Source organism: Phascolarctos cinereus, unplaced genomic scaffold, assembly GCF_003287225.1.
Source record: "Phascolarctos cinereus isolate Bilbo 61053 unplaced genomic scaffold, phaCin_HiC Scaffold_5;HRSCAF=322, whole genome shotgun sequence".
Lineage (NCBI taxonomy): Eukaryota > Metazoa > Chordata > Mammalia > Diprotodontia > Phascolarctidae > Phascolarctos > Phascolarctos cinereus.
This window is the reverse complement of record NW_027555958.1, coordinates 127,898,912-127,917,601: the sequence shown is the minus strand read 5'-3', so window position 1 is coordinate 127,917,601 and position 18,690 is coordinate 127,898,912. Positions and strand designations below refer to the sequence as shown.

At 36.3% G+C, this 18,690-nt stretch overlaps 1 protein-coding gene and 1 pseudogene across 1 annotated transcript in view; one reads left to right on the top strand and one right to left on the bottom strand.

The window, feature by feature from the left end:
- Positions 1 to 18,690, top strand: part of LAMA2 (laminin subunit alpha 2) — a 790,327-nt gene that overhangs the window by 333,419 nt on the left and 438,218 nt on the right. The window contains exons 8-10 of the mRNA XM_078155150.1: positions 2,925 to 3,103; positions 9,308 to 9,407; positions 17,179 to 17,339. Of these exons, the coding sequence (XP_078011276.1) occupies positions 2,925 to 3,103; positions 9,308 to 9,407; positions 17,179 to 17,339 (440 nt within the window). The remainder of the gene's footprint in view (positions 1 to 2,924; positions 3,104 to 9,307; positions 9,408 to 17,178; positions 17,340 to 18,690) is intronic.
- On the bottom strand, positions 12,994 to 13,638 carry LOC110208859 (small ribosomal subunit protein eS8 pseudogene; annotated as a pseudogene).

Here is an 18,690-nt window from a genome sequence, read left to right as displayed (position 1 = left end):
CCAAAGATTCAGAATGCTAGACTTATCTTCGACTTCTTCTCCCTTACTTCCCATATTATATAACTTGCCAGGTTATATGAGTTCTTGTACATATCTAAAATCTGTTTCTCCCTTTTGATTGCCATTGATGTTATACTAAAGCAATCTTTTATTACTCTAAATCTCAGTAAATGAAGTAGGATCAAAAGATTATGGCCTTAGAGTCTGAAGGGTACTCAGAGGCAGGCTAGTCCAAATCCTCATTTTTTATATAAGCACCCTGAGATTTAGTGACTTGCACTGGACACAGAGGAAATAAGTGACAAAGCCAGGACTCTGGCATTATTTCCACTGTGTCATTCTGACTCCTAAATGGTCTCTAGCTTCTTTAATTCATCAAACACAGCATCTAGGTGGCACAGTGGGTAGAATACTGCATCTGGAGTCAGAAAGACTCGAGTTCAAATCTAACCTCAGAAATTTAACTAGCTATGTGACCCATGGCAAGTCCCACCTCAGTTTCCTCAACTGTAAAATGGGGATAATGATAACACCTACCTCCCAGGGCTGTAATGAGAATCAAATGAGAAAACATTTGTAAAGTGCTCAGCACAGTATCTGGGATATGGAAGGTACTTGATAAATTCTTTTTCCACTTTCTTCCTTCTGTCCACTCAAGTTTGTGCTTTGGTCAGATTCGCCTACTCACAGTTCCCTGAACATAACTTTCCATTCTCTCTGACTGTAATGTTCTGTACCCCAAATTCCACCTATCAAAACCCCATCCAGGCTACAGGACTCAGCTCAGATGCTACTTCATTCTTTAATCCTTCCTTATCTCCCAATTGGAAGCTATATTTCCCCTCTAAATTTTTTTTTTTGTATCATACTTTCTTTGGACTCCATCTTATATTAGCATAGATTTAGAATTGGAATGGACCTGAGAGGTCATTGAGTCTAACCCACTTTTCAGAGAAGGAAATTGGACCCAGGTCCCCTGACTCCTCATCTAGTGTTCTTACCACTAGATCAAAGAGAGGCTAAGGAGAGGAACGAGTAACTAACCTTGTTTATTGTTGTTCAGTCACATCTCACTTTTCGTGACCCAGTGGAACATAAGTACTTCAGGTCCTTTTATCCTCCACTATCTCTTGAAGTCTCTCCAAGTTCATCATATTTGACGTTTTATCTTAGTTACTTGGGTACATAACTAATTAAATTAAAACTTGCTTTAAGGGGATCTGTGTCAGTTCTCCTTTGTATCTGTAACATCTGTCATGATCTTTTGCATAGTAGCTATATAACCTAGGTGGCTCAGTGGAAAAAGTGCTGGGCCTAGAGTCTAGAAGACCTAAATTATAATCCTGCCTCAGATACTTAACTAGCTTTGTCACCCTGGGCAAGTCACTTATCCTCTGATTGCCTTAATCCATTGGAGAAGGAAATGGCAAACCACTCCTGTGTCTTTGCCAAGAAAACCCCATGGACAGTATTGTGATATGGTCCATAGGTTCACAAAGAGTTGGACACAAGTGAATGACTACAACTACATAACAAATATTTGTTGGATTATATAATAATTACATTTGCGTAATAATAATATTTTAAATCTGGCCTCATACATTTACTAGCTCTGTGACCCTGGGCAAGTCACTTAACCTTGTTCACTTCAGTTTGTTCATCTATGAGATAAGCTAGAGAAAAAAAAATGGCCAAACCACTTCAGTATCTTTGCCAAGAAAACCGAAAATGAGATCATGAATAGTTGGATGAGACTGAAAGAATTGAATTACAACAATAACTATAGTTAGCATTTACATAGTGCTTTAAAGTTTGCAGAACGCTTTACAAATATTATCTCATTTCATCCTTACAAATATTCTGGAAGGTAGATGCTATTATTATCCCCATTTTACAGATGAGGAAAATGAGATACACAGAGCTTAACTGCCTTGCCCAAGGTTACACCTCAGTTAAGTGTCTGAGGTCACATCTGAACTCTAGTCTTCTTGACTCCAGGTCAGTGCTCTATTTACTGAACCACCTAGCAACCTAAAGCAGCTTAAAAGATTTACTGAAAGAGTGTACTAAAGATTTGCAAAGTACTTTCTTGTAACAACCTTGTGTGGTAGATAATAACAGTGTTTATTGTTCCCATTTTAAGGAAGGAACTGAAAGGTTCAATAAAATGGCTTGCCTAGGGGCAGCTAGGTGGCACAGTAGATAGATCATGGGCCCTGGATTGAGGCGGACCTGGGTTCAAATCCGGCCTCAGACACATAACACTTACTAGCTGTGTGACCCTGGGCAAGTCACTTAACCCCCATGGCCAAAAAAAAAATGGCTTGCCTGAGGTCACACAACCAATTACTGCCTGGGGCGGTCTTCAAACCCAGTAACCTACTTCTGGGTCTATCATTCTCTGAACAATAACAAGATGCCTGTGATAATCACGTCCTGCCTCGTATTGTACCTATTATCTTCCCTGCTCAACTGTCAGCTCCTTAAGGTCAGGGGCCATGTTTGATCCATCCTTATATTCTCTGCAGTGCCGTGCACATAGCAGGGACACAAATGTTTGTGGGACATTAAATGACTGTGGACATGTGGATGTCAATGCTCATTTAGGAACTAATTTTGGTCTTTGTCAAAATAGAAAAATAAGAAATGTCTGAATTATTTTAGATTCAGTAAAATGGCTGTTCAAATAAATACTGTGCCCAGGAAATCCAGTTGCTGTTTACAGCTGAGCCTTGCTCATTTGAATATCTAAGGAAGATATTCCTCATAAGAAGGAAGTATATGCTATTTTCAACACATGCACATATGAACAACACAGATGTCAGAGTAATAAAAGAACACTGTTAATTCTTCACTAAAAATGTTATTTTTATGTGTCTGCGGGCTGTCAGTGATATTTACTAACACGTTTGTCTCTTTTGCAGCATGCAATTGTCACGGAAAGGCTGAAGAATGCTATTACGATGAAAATGTTGCCAGCAGAAACCTGAGCTTGAATATCCATGGAAAGTACATTGGAGGTGGCGTATGCATTAACTGTACTCAGAACACCACAGGCATCAACTGCGAAACTTGTATTGATGGCTTCTTCAGACCCAAAGGGGTAATGTTGGACTTACTCTCCCTTTTGTGAGCTACTCACATACCTTTTGCTTAGACAAAGATCCATTAGATAGAAAAGAATGATTTTTGGATATCTTCTTCTAGCATTCTGACAACTGATTAGGCAAATTTCACAGGAGGCAAATATTAGAAAATAGATTGTTTAGGTGGCATGAAAACAAAATAGCCTTGATAAGAAAAATGCACTCCAGGTTAAGGCCTCTAGTTGTATCTCACTTTGACTTAGAAGAAAATGGAGTCTTATAAACAGAGTATTGATATCAGCATGAGTTCTGACATGGAAAGCTAGGAGGCTTTTTGGGTTTTGGTTTTGACTAGAATTGATGAGGAGGAAAAAAAGAGCGTAACTTTGAAAAGCATTCTTTTTTCTTTTTGGATTAATAGCATTTATAACTAGTTCCTGTTGGCGTGTGGACCTTTATAGCTATTGTGAATTTGCAAGAAATTTTCAAAACAGCTTATCAGTATATAGAATCTTCTAAGTAGAAATCAGCATTTCAAGATCTATTAACTTTTGTCAGAGCCTCTCATGGGAAATATTCATTTGAAAAAAATTCAAGAGACTTGAATTACAGAACTCTTCCAGAAGAAATATTCAAATACACGTTAATGTACATCTATTTCTTCCAATTTTATGAGGGGATTCGTGTTTCATGTAGGTATTGGGGTAGATGAACTCTAGCTTCTCTTCCAACCCTAAGAATCTAGAACATGCTTATGGCTACAATAAGATTTTCTGGCCATAGGATTGTGGATTGTGTTTTGGACTTGGAGTCAGGAAGACCTAAGTTCAAATCCTACTTCTGGCACTTACTAACTTTGTGACCGCAGGAAGTTACATATCTTCTGTCAGCCTCAGTTTTCTCATCTATAAAATGGGGATCATAATAGCACCTATCACAAGGTTGTCGTGAGGATCCAATGATGTGATATATGTAAAATGCTTTGCAAACATTAAAATGCTATATAAATACTAGCTATCATTATTAGTAAACATATCCATTAAAAATAAGATCACTTATAGTTGGTATTTTGGAATATGTTTGAATATAATAGACCTTTGTACTATGTACATTTCTGAATTGATCATTTTATTTAAAATCATTTCCTTAAGTTATTTTCTTAATCTGTTCACCTCATAGTAAGTATACTGCTTATCATATTTTACTTCATGGTTTTCAAAGCTCTTCCACATGAGTTACTTCTGTTGGTCCTCATAAACCCCCTGTGAAGTAGGCAGAGCAAATATTATTATCATTCTCATTTTAGAGATGAAGAAACTGAGTTTCAGAGGTAATTAACTTGGACAATTTACATAGCCAGAAAATAACCAAACTGGACTAGAATTTCATTCACTTAATCCAGTGTAAATTATTGTGACCTATAAAGTGCAAGAAAATGACTGTCTTTGTTAATCCCCTTTCCATGAGTCAGGCCACCAAATACTTGAAGACTATCATAGTTCTCTTAAGTCTTCTCTCCTTCAGTTCCTTAAACCAGCTTTCAGATGGCATGATTTCAAGGGCTTGTGCCATCCCGGTAGTTCTCCTCTGGACACTCTTCTGCTTCTCAAATGTGCTTCCTAAAATGTGGTACATATAGCTCATCTACCCAAGTCAGATGACTTCTCAATCCACTAGTCCCAAGTGCTTCTCTTTGCTTTGTCGATTTTTTTCTTTCAACTTGAAATGTTAAAAATACCACTTCTAAAGCTTGAAAGGGAAATATTGAAGCATCCTTGCTGTTCTCCAATACTGCTTTGAAAATGTGTTTTTCTCATTTTGTTTTGTTTTGAAATATATTATGTATACTTGATCAACAATATGTGTATGTATTTCATCTACAAATGTGTAGTGTTTATTTATATAAGCAAAAACTGTTTCATTTGAAAAAACAGGCAAAGCTATCAGAAGAATGGTAAGATCTACTCAAGTTAAAGTCTGATTCAGCACGGTTATTAATCACATCTACCCTCAAACGTGTTTTTTAAATTAAAGAATGACAACTTTTAAAACAACCAAGTTAAAATAATCTGATTATTTTGTTAATTCTTTCATGAAGAATTTATAATTTCCTAACTCAGTACGGTTTTGATTAATAAGCTATCCTTCCAAAGTACTCAAATAATTTTATTATATTTTAAGTCACAAATCAAGGCTTTTGAAATGCACTTCGGCACTAGTCCATTTAAAAATGGATGGATTAGTGGATAGAGCACTGGCCCTGGATTCAGGAAGACCTGAGTTCAGACACTTGACATTTATTAGCTATGTGACCCTGGACAAGTCACTTCACCCCATTTCTTTGCAAAAAAAAAATGGCCTTTTTTAATATGGTACCCACTATCACCATCATTTGCATAATATATTGTTGAATGTGACATATTGAAGTGAATATCAATCAGTGATGACCAAATTATTAGAAAGTTCCTGCAGTAGCACTTCTGTTTTTGGTATAATTGTTGATCTATACTCATTAGAAACTTTTAGTTCCCCCAAAACCGTACTGAGTTAGGAAATTATAAATGCCTGTTTATGCCTATGAATGTACATGTTAGCAATGAGTTAAGCAAATAAATAATTATAATTTAAAAAGAAGTGTTAACATAATTTATCATTATCACATTACCTCAAAGTTGGTAAAAACTATGGCACAGAGAAGCCAAAACTTAGAGATGGCCTAATATAACTTGCTATCTACTGCAGGAGTCCATTTTACTTTATCCTTCCCAGACATTCATCTAGTTAATATGTAGGAGAGATAAGCTATTGGTTGAAACGCATTCACAGAATGATTTAATCAATCAAAAACTGATCATATGAGGGCCTGAGGGATAATAAAAGAGTCCAAAAAGGGTGGAAAAAAAAGGTTCACACTTCATAGGTTAATCTGAGGCTGGGTTTATATATCGTTGTCTATTTACTGACAAATAATTGTTATATTGAAAGTTATTTTTGTCATGTAGCAAGTGAGCTTAATGAGAACTTAGCTCAGGTATCCTAAAATGTATTAGGTAATCAGTGAATATTGGTTGGTTTTCACAGGAAGGATAATATTTTTACAACAACACCCAAATAAGCAGAGTCAATAAAACAATATACATAATAATTACAACAGTGTAAATGGAAAAAACAACCACAGTGAAGGACTTGAAAATGAATGTTGCAAAATTAAAATAAACTTGTCCCCTAAAGAAAAAATATGAGAAGATACTTCCTCTACTTCTTTACAGAGGTGGGAAAATTATGAGTAAAGAACACTGCACGTATTTTCAATTTTTTCTATGTAGTGATTGTTTTTACTCATTGTTTTTTTTTATCTTCTCTCTTTTAATATTCTTTGTTATATGGGTTAGCTTTCTAAGAAGGGATGGAGGGAGAGATACAAGAGGAAATTAAGTGATATAAAAACAAAAGTTATCAATAAACAAGAAAAAGCACCCAGTGAGGTTTCTGATAGCATATAGATAATTGGTGGTAAGGGCTGGAATTTAATAGAACAGTAGCCAGAATCTTAAGAGGCACAGATATGAGGTTATTTGGATAAAAAAAAAAAGGATGTGGCAGGAGAGAGGAAGGGGTGCATATGAAAAAACATCACACAATAAAAAGCAACAATAGTTATTAGTGGACTATGTGGAGTATAGAGGAATAATTGTATTAATAAAAACAAAAGTGGCAACAACGACAGTAAATTTTGTTTGTAGAAATAGAGGAGGTTTTATAGCAATTCATTGCCACCAGAGCGTATAAAAGGATTATTCTAATAGAACCCAGACTTTGTGATTAATTTGGAATATGCAAAGAAATATTAGAAATGCTACAACATCACAGGAGGCTATACATAACCTACCTAATACCCAGACAGCTGTGACTTGATGGGTTAGATTATATATATCAGAAACTCAATATCTTTTGCATGATTGATCTCCGTTCCACAAATACGAAGTGCCTAGAGCACTCAACCAGAAAACTTTACTGAATAAACCATTATCACAAACTGAAGTGTTGTCCACAGTCACCCAGATGTTGATCCACAAAACTTTTTAAAAACATTTTCATATATGTCCCCAATTCAAATACAATCTCCAAAATACATGAAAAGAAAAGCTTTCAAAATATAGAGACCTAGAAGAAGAGATCAAAATGATGTAGGAATAGAATGAAGCACAGTATCTTCCCCATTCTGTCTGTTACAGTAGTTTTACTGAAGATGAACTGACATCTGGTTGCTTTAATTCAACTACAAAAGCAAACATTTTATCCACTCAGCCAAAATCCCCTTGAATATTAACAATAAAATAATAATAGATAATGGCTTGTCCCAGGACCATATCTAGCTAAGCCCCACCAGAAAATTTTTAAAAGGATGAAAAATACTAGATAATGATAAGAATGGCTAATGCCTCAAGAAGGAGTGGGGAACCTGCGGCCTTGAGGTCACATGTGGCCTTCTAGGTCCTCAAGTGCAGCCTTTTGACTGAGTCCAAGTTTTAAGGAACACATCCTTTTATTAAGGGAATTTTTTCTGTGAAGTTGGATTCAGTCAAAGGGCCACATTTGAGGACCTAGAGGGCCGCAAATGGCCTCAAGGCCCCAGGTTTCCCATCTTGGCCTAAAGGTTTTCAAAGCACTTTATGTACATCATTATATTTGAACCTAATAAGAATCTTGTGAGGGTTGGTGCTATCATTGTCCTCAGTTTATGGAAGAAGAAAACTCACTTGCCCAATGTCATTCCACCAGTAAGTAATTAAAGTAGGATTTAAGCTGAGGTCTTCATGACTCTAATTCCAGTTCTCTGCCCATTCAGAAGTTATGAGCTTGCAGTACTGTAGGCAAGCTAATGGCCCTGCCGATGATTATGAGGAAGTGGTTGGTAGAAAATGTTAGATGAAAGAACACAAACAACTATATAGCTTTATATGCTCGTAGTATCATGAGCTAAAATTCGTGTATTAAGTATCTCATTATCTGTGCCTTTGTAAAAATTTAGAAATAATGTTTATATGTATAAATCATCACATCAAAAGTCATAGGAATTTATAGAATCATGGACCTGAAAAACACCTGGGAGATCACCTTGTATAACCATCCTCCTTATTTAATAACCAGACATGATTTTCTGAGTATCAGTTTCCTTTCTGATGAGGTAGTGTGCCTATTTATTCCAAGTTCAGCAGAGTGTCTAGCATATTGTAGGAAATGTCCAAAATATTTAGGACATTACAGTGGATCAGCTGTTGCCATATCTAATGATTTTTACATATTTAATTGACTGCAGTACTGCAGTGAATGGCCATACTATTGTCTAGGAAGTGATCATCTATACTCAATGACTTGTCATGAAGACCAAAAATTCCCATCCAATAAAGACATTTATTTAACTGGGAGCCAGAAGTCATAAAGGACTAGCACCAAGTAGACAAGGATTGTCATTAAAATCAGTGATGTAGCCTAGTGAATAAATGAAGTGTCAGGTGCTTTTATAATGCCAAACAAGTTTCCCTAAAAAAGTAACTCTTAGGTATGCACTGAGTTATTCCTGCTGGAATTTTTTTTGCCTTTTGTGTAGTCCCAGCCACTGGATAACCTTAGGCATGTCATCCAATTTCTCAGTGTCTATGTTATTCCATCTGGAAAATATACTTAGAAACAATAATATATAATGCAGCCATGCAAATGAATATGGGCCCAGAGCCTGCTTTAGGTCTAAAATAAATCACCCATTAGAAAAGCAGAACATTTCCTAGGAACTGAAATGAGGACTCATGCATTTAATGCATTTAGAACTATTCTTCTTCATCACTGTGACACTGACATGTTTGGTAACAAGTAAAGAAAATGTTCAGTTTAGGAAAAATCTTTGTGGATCCCCAATTTTGGTCAGACTTTTCTACAAGTATCTATTGTACCATGGGTAAAATAAGTATCAATGAGCAGATTTTTTTAGGAATATAAGATTGTTTAAAGTAGAATTAGTTTTTAAAAAGTGTTTCTTTATGAAATGTTTGCCATGGTTTTTGATATTATGATTATAATGACTGACCTCAAAAAGCATTGCTGAAGTATTAGGGAAAATTGGATGTGCTTCTCAAGTGTTATGAGTTGCTAAATGTTGGTTTTTCTGCTGTTGTGAAATGTATTTAATAATATTTCCTTATTTTGGATTTGCTGTTTTTCAGGTATCACCAAATTTTTACAGGCCATGCCAACCATGCTATTGTGATCCAATTGGATCCTTAAATGAAATCTGTGTTAAGGATGAGAATCATGCCAGACGAGGTAAGAAATGTGTTTCAGAGATACAATAATGACTTAAAAGGAAAGCAAAAATTTATTTAGAGGAGAGAAATCTAAAAAAAAATCTATTGTTACTACCAGTTCATTTGCAAGCCTATATAAATTGACATCAACAAAGAAATATTAGTTTGTGGATATTGCAAGTGTCAGCGTGTCATAGGGAATAGAACTGGCTGTATTACCTGGGGAAACTTACTTAACCTCTCAGTTCTATAAATCCAGGGGTGTCAAACTCCAATAGAAATGTAGGCCACTAAAACATGTATAAAGTTCCCTCTGTATGCATATTGACTTGGAAAATCATACATTATCATTATCTATGTTTTATTATATTTTTTATTTTGTTAAATATTTTAATTTGGTTTGGACTGCACTTGGAAGTGTTGTGGGCCACATGTTAGCTGCCAGCATGTTCGATACCTCTGTTCTAGGAACTTTCTCAGACTATAAATTCCAGAGAAGGTGCTGGCCTGCAAAGGTAGAAGGAATTTCTTCATCTAGAAATTCACTATGCCAATGTGATTTTAGGTCTAATCCCTATCCTCTATTCCACATTAAACTTAGGTGGCATCTATGAATTTATAGTATGATTGAAGAAATTCTAAACGTCTCTCTCTCTCTCTCTCTCTGTCTCTCTCTCTCTCTGTCCCTCTCTCTCTCTGTCCCTCTCTCTCTCTCTCTTTCTCTCTTTCTCATATATATATATATATATATATATGTGAGAGAGAGAGACAGAGAGATATAGATGGATAGATATGTTATCTCTATCTATCTATCTATCTATCTATCCCATCTATCTATCTATCTATCTATCTATCTACCTATCTACCTATCCATCTAAAACAGTAATTTATGACCAAACAAGAGATAGAGAAGATAATGGGAAGTACAGTGGATAATTTTGATTACATAAAATTAAAAAACTTTTGCACAAACAAAACTAATACAACCAAAATTAGAAGGAAAGCAGAAAACTGGGGGAACCATTTACAGCAGTTATCTGATAAGGGCCTCATTTCTCAAATACATAGAAAACGGAGTCAAATTTGATAAGAATACAAGTCATTCACAAATTGATAAGTGATCAAAGGATATGATTCGAAAAGGCAGTTTCCAGAAGAAGAAATCAAAGCTATCGGTAGTCACATGAAAAAGAATCTTTAAATCATTGCTAATTAGAGAAATGCAAATTAAAACAACTCTGAGATACTACCTCATGCCTATTAGATTGGCTAATACGACAGAAAAGGAAAATGACAACATGCTGGAGGGGATGTGGGAAAATAGGGACACTAATGGCACTGTTAGTAGAGTTGTGAATTGGTCCAACCATCCTCGAGAACAATTTGGAACTACACCCAAAGGGTTGTCAAACTGATACCCAGCAATACTGCTACTAGGTCTGTACCCTAAGATTTCAAAGAAAAGGGAAAAGATCCCTATGTAAGAAAATATTTATAGCAGCTCTTTTTGTGGTAGCAAAGACTCAGACATTGAGAGGATAGCCATCAACTGGAACGTGGCTGAACAAGTTGTATTACATGATTATGATGGAATACTATTATGCTGTAAGAAATAATGAGCAGCAAAACCTGGGAAGATTTATATGAACTCACAAAGTGAAGTGAGCAGAACTAGGAGAATATTGTCCACAGTAACATCAGTATTGTAATGATGATCAACTGAGAAAGACTTAGTAACTCCTTGCTACTTTTTTAACTTTATTTTTGTTGGTTTTATGTGTGTGGTTTTTTTCTTTTGCAATGTGGCTAATCTGGAAATATGTTTTGCATGACTTCACATGTATAATTGATATATTTGTTACCTTCTTTAGGAGTGGGGTAGGAATAGGAGGAAGGGGTAGAATTTGGAACTCAATTTTTTTAAAGAAAAAAGTAACTTAAAATTTTGAAATGTAATTAAATACATTTTTTAAAATTTATATAGCCATTGTGAAAGTCAGACTATTTTTTTTGAAAGAATGGTAAATAACAGTTAGAGAAGACATTCTGCTTTCTTGAGTCAAGCCAAGTAAGTCTGATTCTTCTTCAGCATGACACTATGGAGATAACTGGGTAGTACAGTGGGATTAAAATCCAGGAGACTTTAGTTCTAATCCTGCCAGAGATACTTACTAGTGACCTGGGGCAAGTTACTTGCCTCATCTACAAAATATAGGGATTGGATTTTATGGCCTCTAAGGTCCCTTGCAGATCTAAATCTATGATCCTATGATACTAAATATATTTAAATAAAATATTATTCTATGTATGTTATACATCTGTTATGCATATTCATATATAATATGAGTTTTATGTATATCATATAAACGTGTGTACATATGACATACTCCCATATATACATGTGTATGTGAAAGAATAATTATATAGAGATAAACATAAAAGGAAAGGGATAGAAATTTGGTAATATTAAGGTAAAGAAACATTTTGTCAATCAACAAGCATTTATTGAGTGCTTACTGTGTACCAGGACTGTGCTAAATGCTGGAGACATAAAAAAAAGTGAAAGAGCCCCTATTTTCAAGGGGATTATGGTCTAATGAGAGAAATGATGTATATAAGTATAGACATATTTTCTATAAAGATGATACAAAGTGGTAATGGAAAAGTGGGCAAGAGCAACTGGGGGGGTAGGTATTGCCCTCCCCCCAGAGATATTAGGAAAGACTTCCCAGAAGGTAGCAGTTAAGATGCCCCTGAGAATGAAAATGCTGTACAAACACCAAAGATGATCCATAAAATGTATTCAAATGTCAAAGTATATTTCTGGTTGGGGATGTCTCAGAGCCAGATCTAAAGATATTTGTTATTCATTCCAGTATCTCTTTAAAGGTAAATTGATATATTGTAAGGAAAGACTAAAATAAATATAAACTTTGTTTTTCCTTCTCAGTGATTTAGCTGTTCAAGACCAGTAATATGCATATGGTCATGATATTCTAGAGTAAGGATCATCCAGGTTCACTCTCTCATTCTGTCTTCTCACACTATGTCAACATAGACAAGTTAATTAACCTCTCTGAACCTAATATTCCTCATGTGCTGAGTGAGGTGTTGTAATAAATGATCTCTAGGGACCTTTCCATCTGTAAATCTGTGATCTTATAACCATAGCTTATAGATGACAAAACTGAGGTTTGAAAAGGTTAAGTAATTTTTGACAAAGTGTCCTGTACCATCCTAGTAAGAAAGATGAAGAGCTAAGAACTAGGTAACTGTACTGTACCTAAGTTACAGTACAGTTACCTGGTACAGTTATGTGGATTCAGAATTTACTCATGACTAGACTCCCAAAGTAAATATCATCTTGGAAGAAAGCATTTTGAAATGGTCCAGGAGCTGTCCTTGGTCTTATGCTGTTTGGCATTTGAATCAATGATTTGGTTAAAGAAATAGACAGCATTCATATCAAATTGGCAGATGACATAAAGCTGGAGAAGCCACCCCCCAAAAAAATTATATTGATAGGCTAGAACAGAGGGTAAAATCTTGTCTGATGAAGTGTGATGGATATAATTGAAGTAGATTTTTTTTTAACAATATGGGTATTTGTTCCATTAGAGAATGTCCAAGTTAGGGTTTATTTGCCCTTTCGGGCTTTGATCTTTCTTAGGTAGAACTCAAGCTCTTTGCCTTCGAGCACGTCCACACTGGCCTGGCCTCGATGCAATGCAGGCAAGTAGCTTGCCCTTCTGGAACTGTTCCTCCAGAAGTGGGCTGATCTTGGCATTCTTCTTCCGTTCTTCATATTTCTTCTGGATCTTCTCTGACCGCTTTTTATTTAAAATTTCTTCCTCCTCAGGAGTCAGCTTGGCTCCTTTCTTCCGGCCCAAGGGCAGGGCATAGTGGGACTCATACCACTGGCGGTACGGGGTGCTATCGATGAGCACGATGCAATTCTTCACCAGTGTCTTGGTCCAGACCAGCTCATTGTTGGATGCATTATAGACCACATCAATAATCCTTGTTTTTCGGGTACAGCACTCGGAGCCCCAGGAGAAGTTGCCCACATCCAGCTTCAGCGCCCGGTACTTTTTGTTGCCACCTCGGACTCGCAGGGTGTGGATGCGGCAGGAGCCGATCTTGGTGTTGGCCAGCGGGTGGCCCAGCTCATACTTGCACTTCTTGTGGTAGGGCTTGCGCTTGCCCCCAGTTTTACGGCACTTGTGCCAGTTGTCCCGGAAGATCCCCATGGTTGGTGCAAGCTGCAAAGAGCGAAGTAGATTTTTAAAAATAAATTATACAGGTACAGCATGGGGGAGATATGGCTAGAAGACAGATTTAATGATAGATCTAAAAATTTTAGTGAGCTAAAGGCTTAATATGCATCATCATCATCATCATCATCATCATCATCATCATCATCATCCTTATCATTACCATTATCATTACTATTATGAAGTGATGGACTTAAAAAAAGCTAAAGCTGATTCTGGGCTGCATTTAGAGGAGAATAGAAAGGTAAAAATTCTTCTGTATTCTGCCCCTAGTCATTACTGGACATCTGAAGTATAGTGTTCAGTCTTAGGTGTGACATTTTGGTATACTAGAGTGAATCCAAAAGAGGATGGTCAGGCTTGTGAGAGGATTCAAGGATGTGCCATTATATAAGGATCAGGTAAAGAAATTGAAGAAGCTTGGAATAGAGAATTAAATACTTAAGGGGGACATGATAACTATCTTCCAATATTTAATGAGTTTTTACTTGTCGGAGGGATTTCACTTTTTCTTCTTGACCCCAGAAGATAGAATTAGTAATAACAGAAGTTATAGAGAAGTTAATTTTCAGCTCAAGGTAAGGAAATTCTTCTTGACAAATAAGTAGAGCTACCCAAAAGATGAGTGTGCTGTCAAGGTGTTAGTAAGTTCTCCTTTACTATAGATCTTCAGGTGAGGGCTACTAGTTGAGAATTACAAGCAATATTCTTATATGTCTATGAGTTGAAATAGACGGCTTTTACAGGATCCCTCCAACTCTGTGATCTGGGGACTTGGTCATAGTCATGCAGATAGTAAGAAATACATGAGAGATTCAAACCTGAGGTCCTCTGACCCCAAGGTTTTTTTTTTCCCTTTCCTCACTTTCCATACTTGTATGCTGTCTTCAAAATCTATAGGATTATACATTTCTCTTTAAGGTCTTTGTAACCATATATATGGAGAAATTCAAGATTTTGTTCAAGGTGGAAATCATTGCAGCATGTTGCAGTGGTCACTTTTATTGCTTTAAGCATCCCCTTGCCCTCTTCCATTTTATAGAAAAAAAATTACACTGCACGATAAATTGTAAGTGATGCTACTTAATTACACTAATTGTATACTATTGACAAAGCAGCCTGTGAGAGACATTGTAGTAATATTTTTATATACATCAGGGGAAAATAAAGTACACAGAAGAGCTGTAGAGCAAAGAGTGCTGAGGAGGGTAATTGCCTAGGTGATTATTTCAGTTCAAGAAGGTGATTACAATGCAAATACAGTGATAGTTTTTAGTTATACAGCAGGGATGGTGACATTGTGCCATAAATATAGACTAATGTCATATTGAATAAAGAGAAATTAAAATGTTTTATGATTCTATTATTTGGAGTGTAAGCATATGCCAGTATGCCATTGCCCTAAAGCCTCAATATTATTTTATGAGTTAGGTAAGCAAAAAAAAAAACTTTCATAAGCCATGACATAAATTTGTCTCTAATCATGGATCAAAAATAGGATTTTTTTTTCTTGTTGAAGAAGTCTCAGCCAAAGAGGTAGTTTTTGTCTCAGAGTAAACTAGGAAAAGAAGGAAATTTTTGTGCCAAGGGCTTTTGATGAAGGGCAGCTTTCACTTGACTCCTCCCTGTTCCAAAGTAAATGCTATGAACAGGAGGCATGTTATCAAAGGGTCAGAGTGGTGTAGTGAATAAAATCCTGGACTTAGAATCATGAAGATTTGATCAAATCCTGCCACATACACTTACTAGAGGAGTAATCCTGGGCAAGTTGTAAAGTATCTCTGAGCCTGTTTACTGTTGTTCAGTCATTTTTTAAGTCATGTCTGCCCTTGGGATTTTCTTGGTAAAGACACTGAAGTGGTTTGCTGTTTCCTTCTCCAGCTCATTTTATAGATGAGGAACTAAGGGAAGTAGGGATTAAGTGACTTGCCCAGGGTCACAGAGCTAGTAATAAGTCTGGGCCAGATCTGAACTCAGGTCTCCCTGACTCCATGCCCAACACTCTATCCACTGAGCCACCTAGCTGCCTAGGAAAGGATTATAGGACCTATGTAACAAAGTTGTTGAGAGGATGAAATGAGATAATTTTTAAGTGCTTTGAAAACTTTAAATGACATACATGCATGAAAACTATTATTATTAGTTAACATGTGGAAAGCTAAGTAGTAATATATTAATGAGCCAAATTCCCCCCTTGTGAATCAGGAAAATAATACCGTAGATTTCAAAACTATCTATTCAGCCTCCTCCTCTTTCCTTTATTTTCCTTACTAAAATTTATCTTGACCTAATTAGTGTGATACTTCCATGACAAATGCAAATTGTGAACAAACCATGCTTTCTTATCATTATTTTCTCATATTATCTTAATTAGGAGTCTTAATGAGAAGAAACTTAGAAGTCTAGTCCAACCCATTCATTTTACAGCTAAGGAAAATGAAACCCAGAGAATTAAACTGATTTATCAGTCAGCAAGCATTTATTAAGCACTTACTATGTTCCAGTCCCTGTCCTGAGTGTTATCACAGAATTAGTGACAGAACTGAGATCCACACCCAAGTCCTGTGACTACAAATCTAGCTCTTTGTCCTGTGAGTCGCCCTTTACAATTTTCAGTGGCCAACTCATCTTTTATTTCTAAAACACAGAGAAAAAGAGGAAGTGATTGCTAAGGAGAATGCCATTAAAATATTCTGCACTGGAATTTTACATTTACATATATACATACATATGTGTATATATGTATGTATATGTGTGTGCGTGTGTGTATACTTATGCTTTCAAATTTATTGAAGGGACCACTTGGCAGGATTCAACAAAAAGCAGATTATACCCACCCATTAAACCTCTTTTTTGCTTTTCTTTTGGGTTTTGATTAATCTCTTGAGTTTAAAAATTAGTTGCCACTTTATTGATCAAAAAACCTTGAAATTTCAGTTTTGAAACAAATAAAAGAAGTAAACAAATCTCAGCCCATGCCCCCTTTCCTTCCTTTTCTACATGGGTTGGCAAAACATTTTTCTATCATTGTATTTTTTCTGTTTGTTTGTTTCCTTGTGAGTAGTATACTGAGCTAAGTCTTTCTTCTTGGGGGACTCTAACCGAGTCCAGGCTCTTGGGCTGTAACTACAGAAAACCCTTTGCTACAGATTAGACTCCTCCTATTTTCAGACCTAATACAGAGATCATGAAAACATGCCCCTTACACACCCTAAAAACTGCTAAGGCCCACTATCTTGGGGGTTATAATTTGCTCTGAGAGGAAGATAATCTATAGTTAATAGCTTTCTCCTTGACTTTGATGCTCTGAAGCCCCTCAGACACTACTCCCAGCAGCTGGTATGGGTTCATATTTGAAAGCCTTTCTAAAAGAAGGACACATCTTGCTTTCTTACTCTGTTGCTGTCATCTACATAGATTGAGCGGACATCAAACTAGAGTTACATAGATTTACTTTTATTTCACATTATATTCATCAAGCCCATTTATGTTGATGTCATTTTGATCTTTCCCTAGGTCTATTGCCTGGATCTTGCCATTGCAGACATGGCTTTGGAGGAGTCAGATGTGCTCGATGTGCTCGAGGTTATACTGGTTACCCTGACTGTGTGCATTGCAATTGCAGTGGCTTAGGAAGCACTAATGAGGATCCTTGTATAGGACCCTGTAACTGCAAGGTATGAATTTTGAGGCTTGCATTTTCAGTCATGTACTTACTCTTCTGCCATAAGTGAAGGTTATAATTTTTTAGTTTTGTATTATATCTGCTGCCATGAAGCAATTGTCACTACTTTTATAGTAAATAACCATTATCTGTTCTGAATGTGACACTCCAGTAACTGTCTTTTAAATGGCTACTGGGGACACCCCAGTGAGACACTCAACTTCAGCCAGATACTTCTGAGCCATCTGCTGTTCATGTAAACAGTTAGAAATACACAGAATTTGAACTACTTATGAATCCTTCCAAATCTCTGAGTCATTTTCTAACAAAATATCTTTCTATACCTCACCTAATTCACCTGTTATAAAAAGTAGTCACAAAGGCCTGAGAATAGCATGTAGTTTGGCCTTAGAGCTATAAATGTGATCAAATCTAGTCTGACTTTTCCTCCAGTTCCTAAAGTAATAGTTTGCTTAAAGAGTTTCTCAGAAGATTTGGGATAATTGCTGAAATTTGACACAGAGCTTGGATTTGCTGCTTAAAGTCAAATTCTTGCTCTTAATTATCAAAATGGATTATATGGCCAAAACAAAGTGGGATTGTTTAAAGACCCCCTGAGTGTGTATGATTTCTTTCCCTTTCTCAGAGACATGGTATGACAAATAAAACTTTATTTGCCGTGTACCTTTGCCTCAATGCTAAAACTAATAACTAATTCTTATGACAGTCCCAGGACTTCAAAAAGATCTATGTACTCACAGAAACTCACAGTATGAATCTAATCAGTTTCCGAGCACTCTGTTTAGTAAGTACCAACTGTGTGTATGGCTCTCAATTATTGTAGATATGATGTTCTATAATAAGCTTCTTGAAGGCAGAGACTATTTCACTTTTGTGATATCCCTGGTGTCTAGGTATAGGACCTGGCACAGAGTAGGTCCTTTATAAATGCTCATTGAGTAAATGAAAGGAAAAAACAATACTGTCCAATCCAACAAACATTGTAATAGTTTACTATATGGTACATGTGGATAGCTAGGTGGTGGAATAGATAGAGTGGCCTGCAGTCAGGAAAACTCGTCTTCCTGAGTTCAAATCTAACCTCACACTGGCTCTGTGACCCTGGGCAGGTCACTTAAACATGTTTGCCTCAGTTTCCTCCTCTGTAAAATGAGCAGAATGGAGTGACAAACCACTCTAGTAGCTTTGCCAAGAAAACCCTAAATAAGATCACAAAAAAAAGGGCCGGATGTGACTGAAATGACCGAACAAGAATAACAACAACATATGGCGCATATTGTGCTTGGATCTTTGGATCCAAAGACAAAATGAGAAATAGTTCCTGTCCTCAAGGAGCTTACATT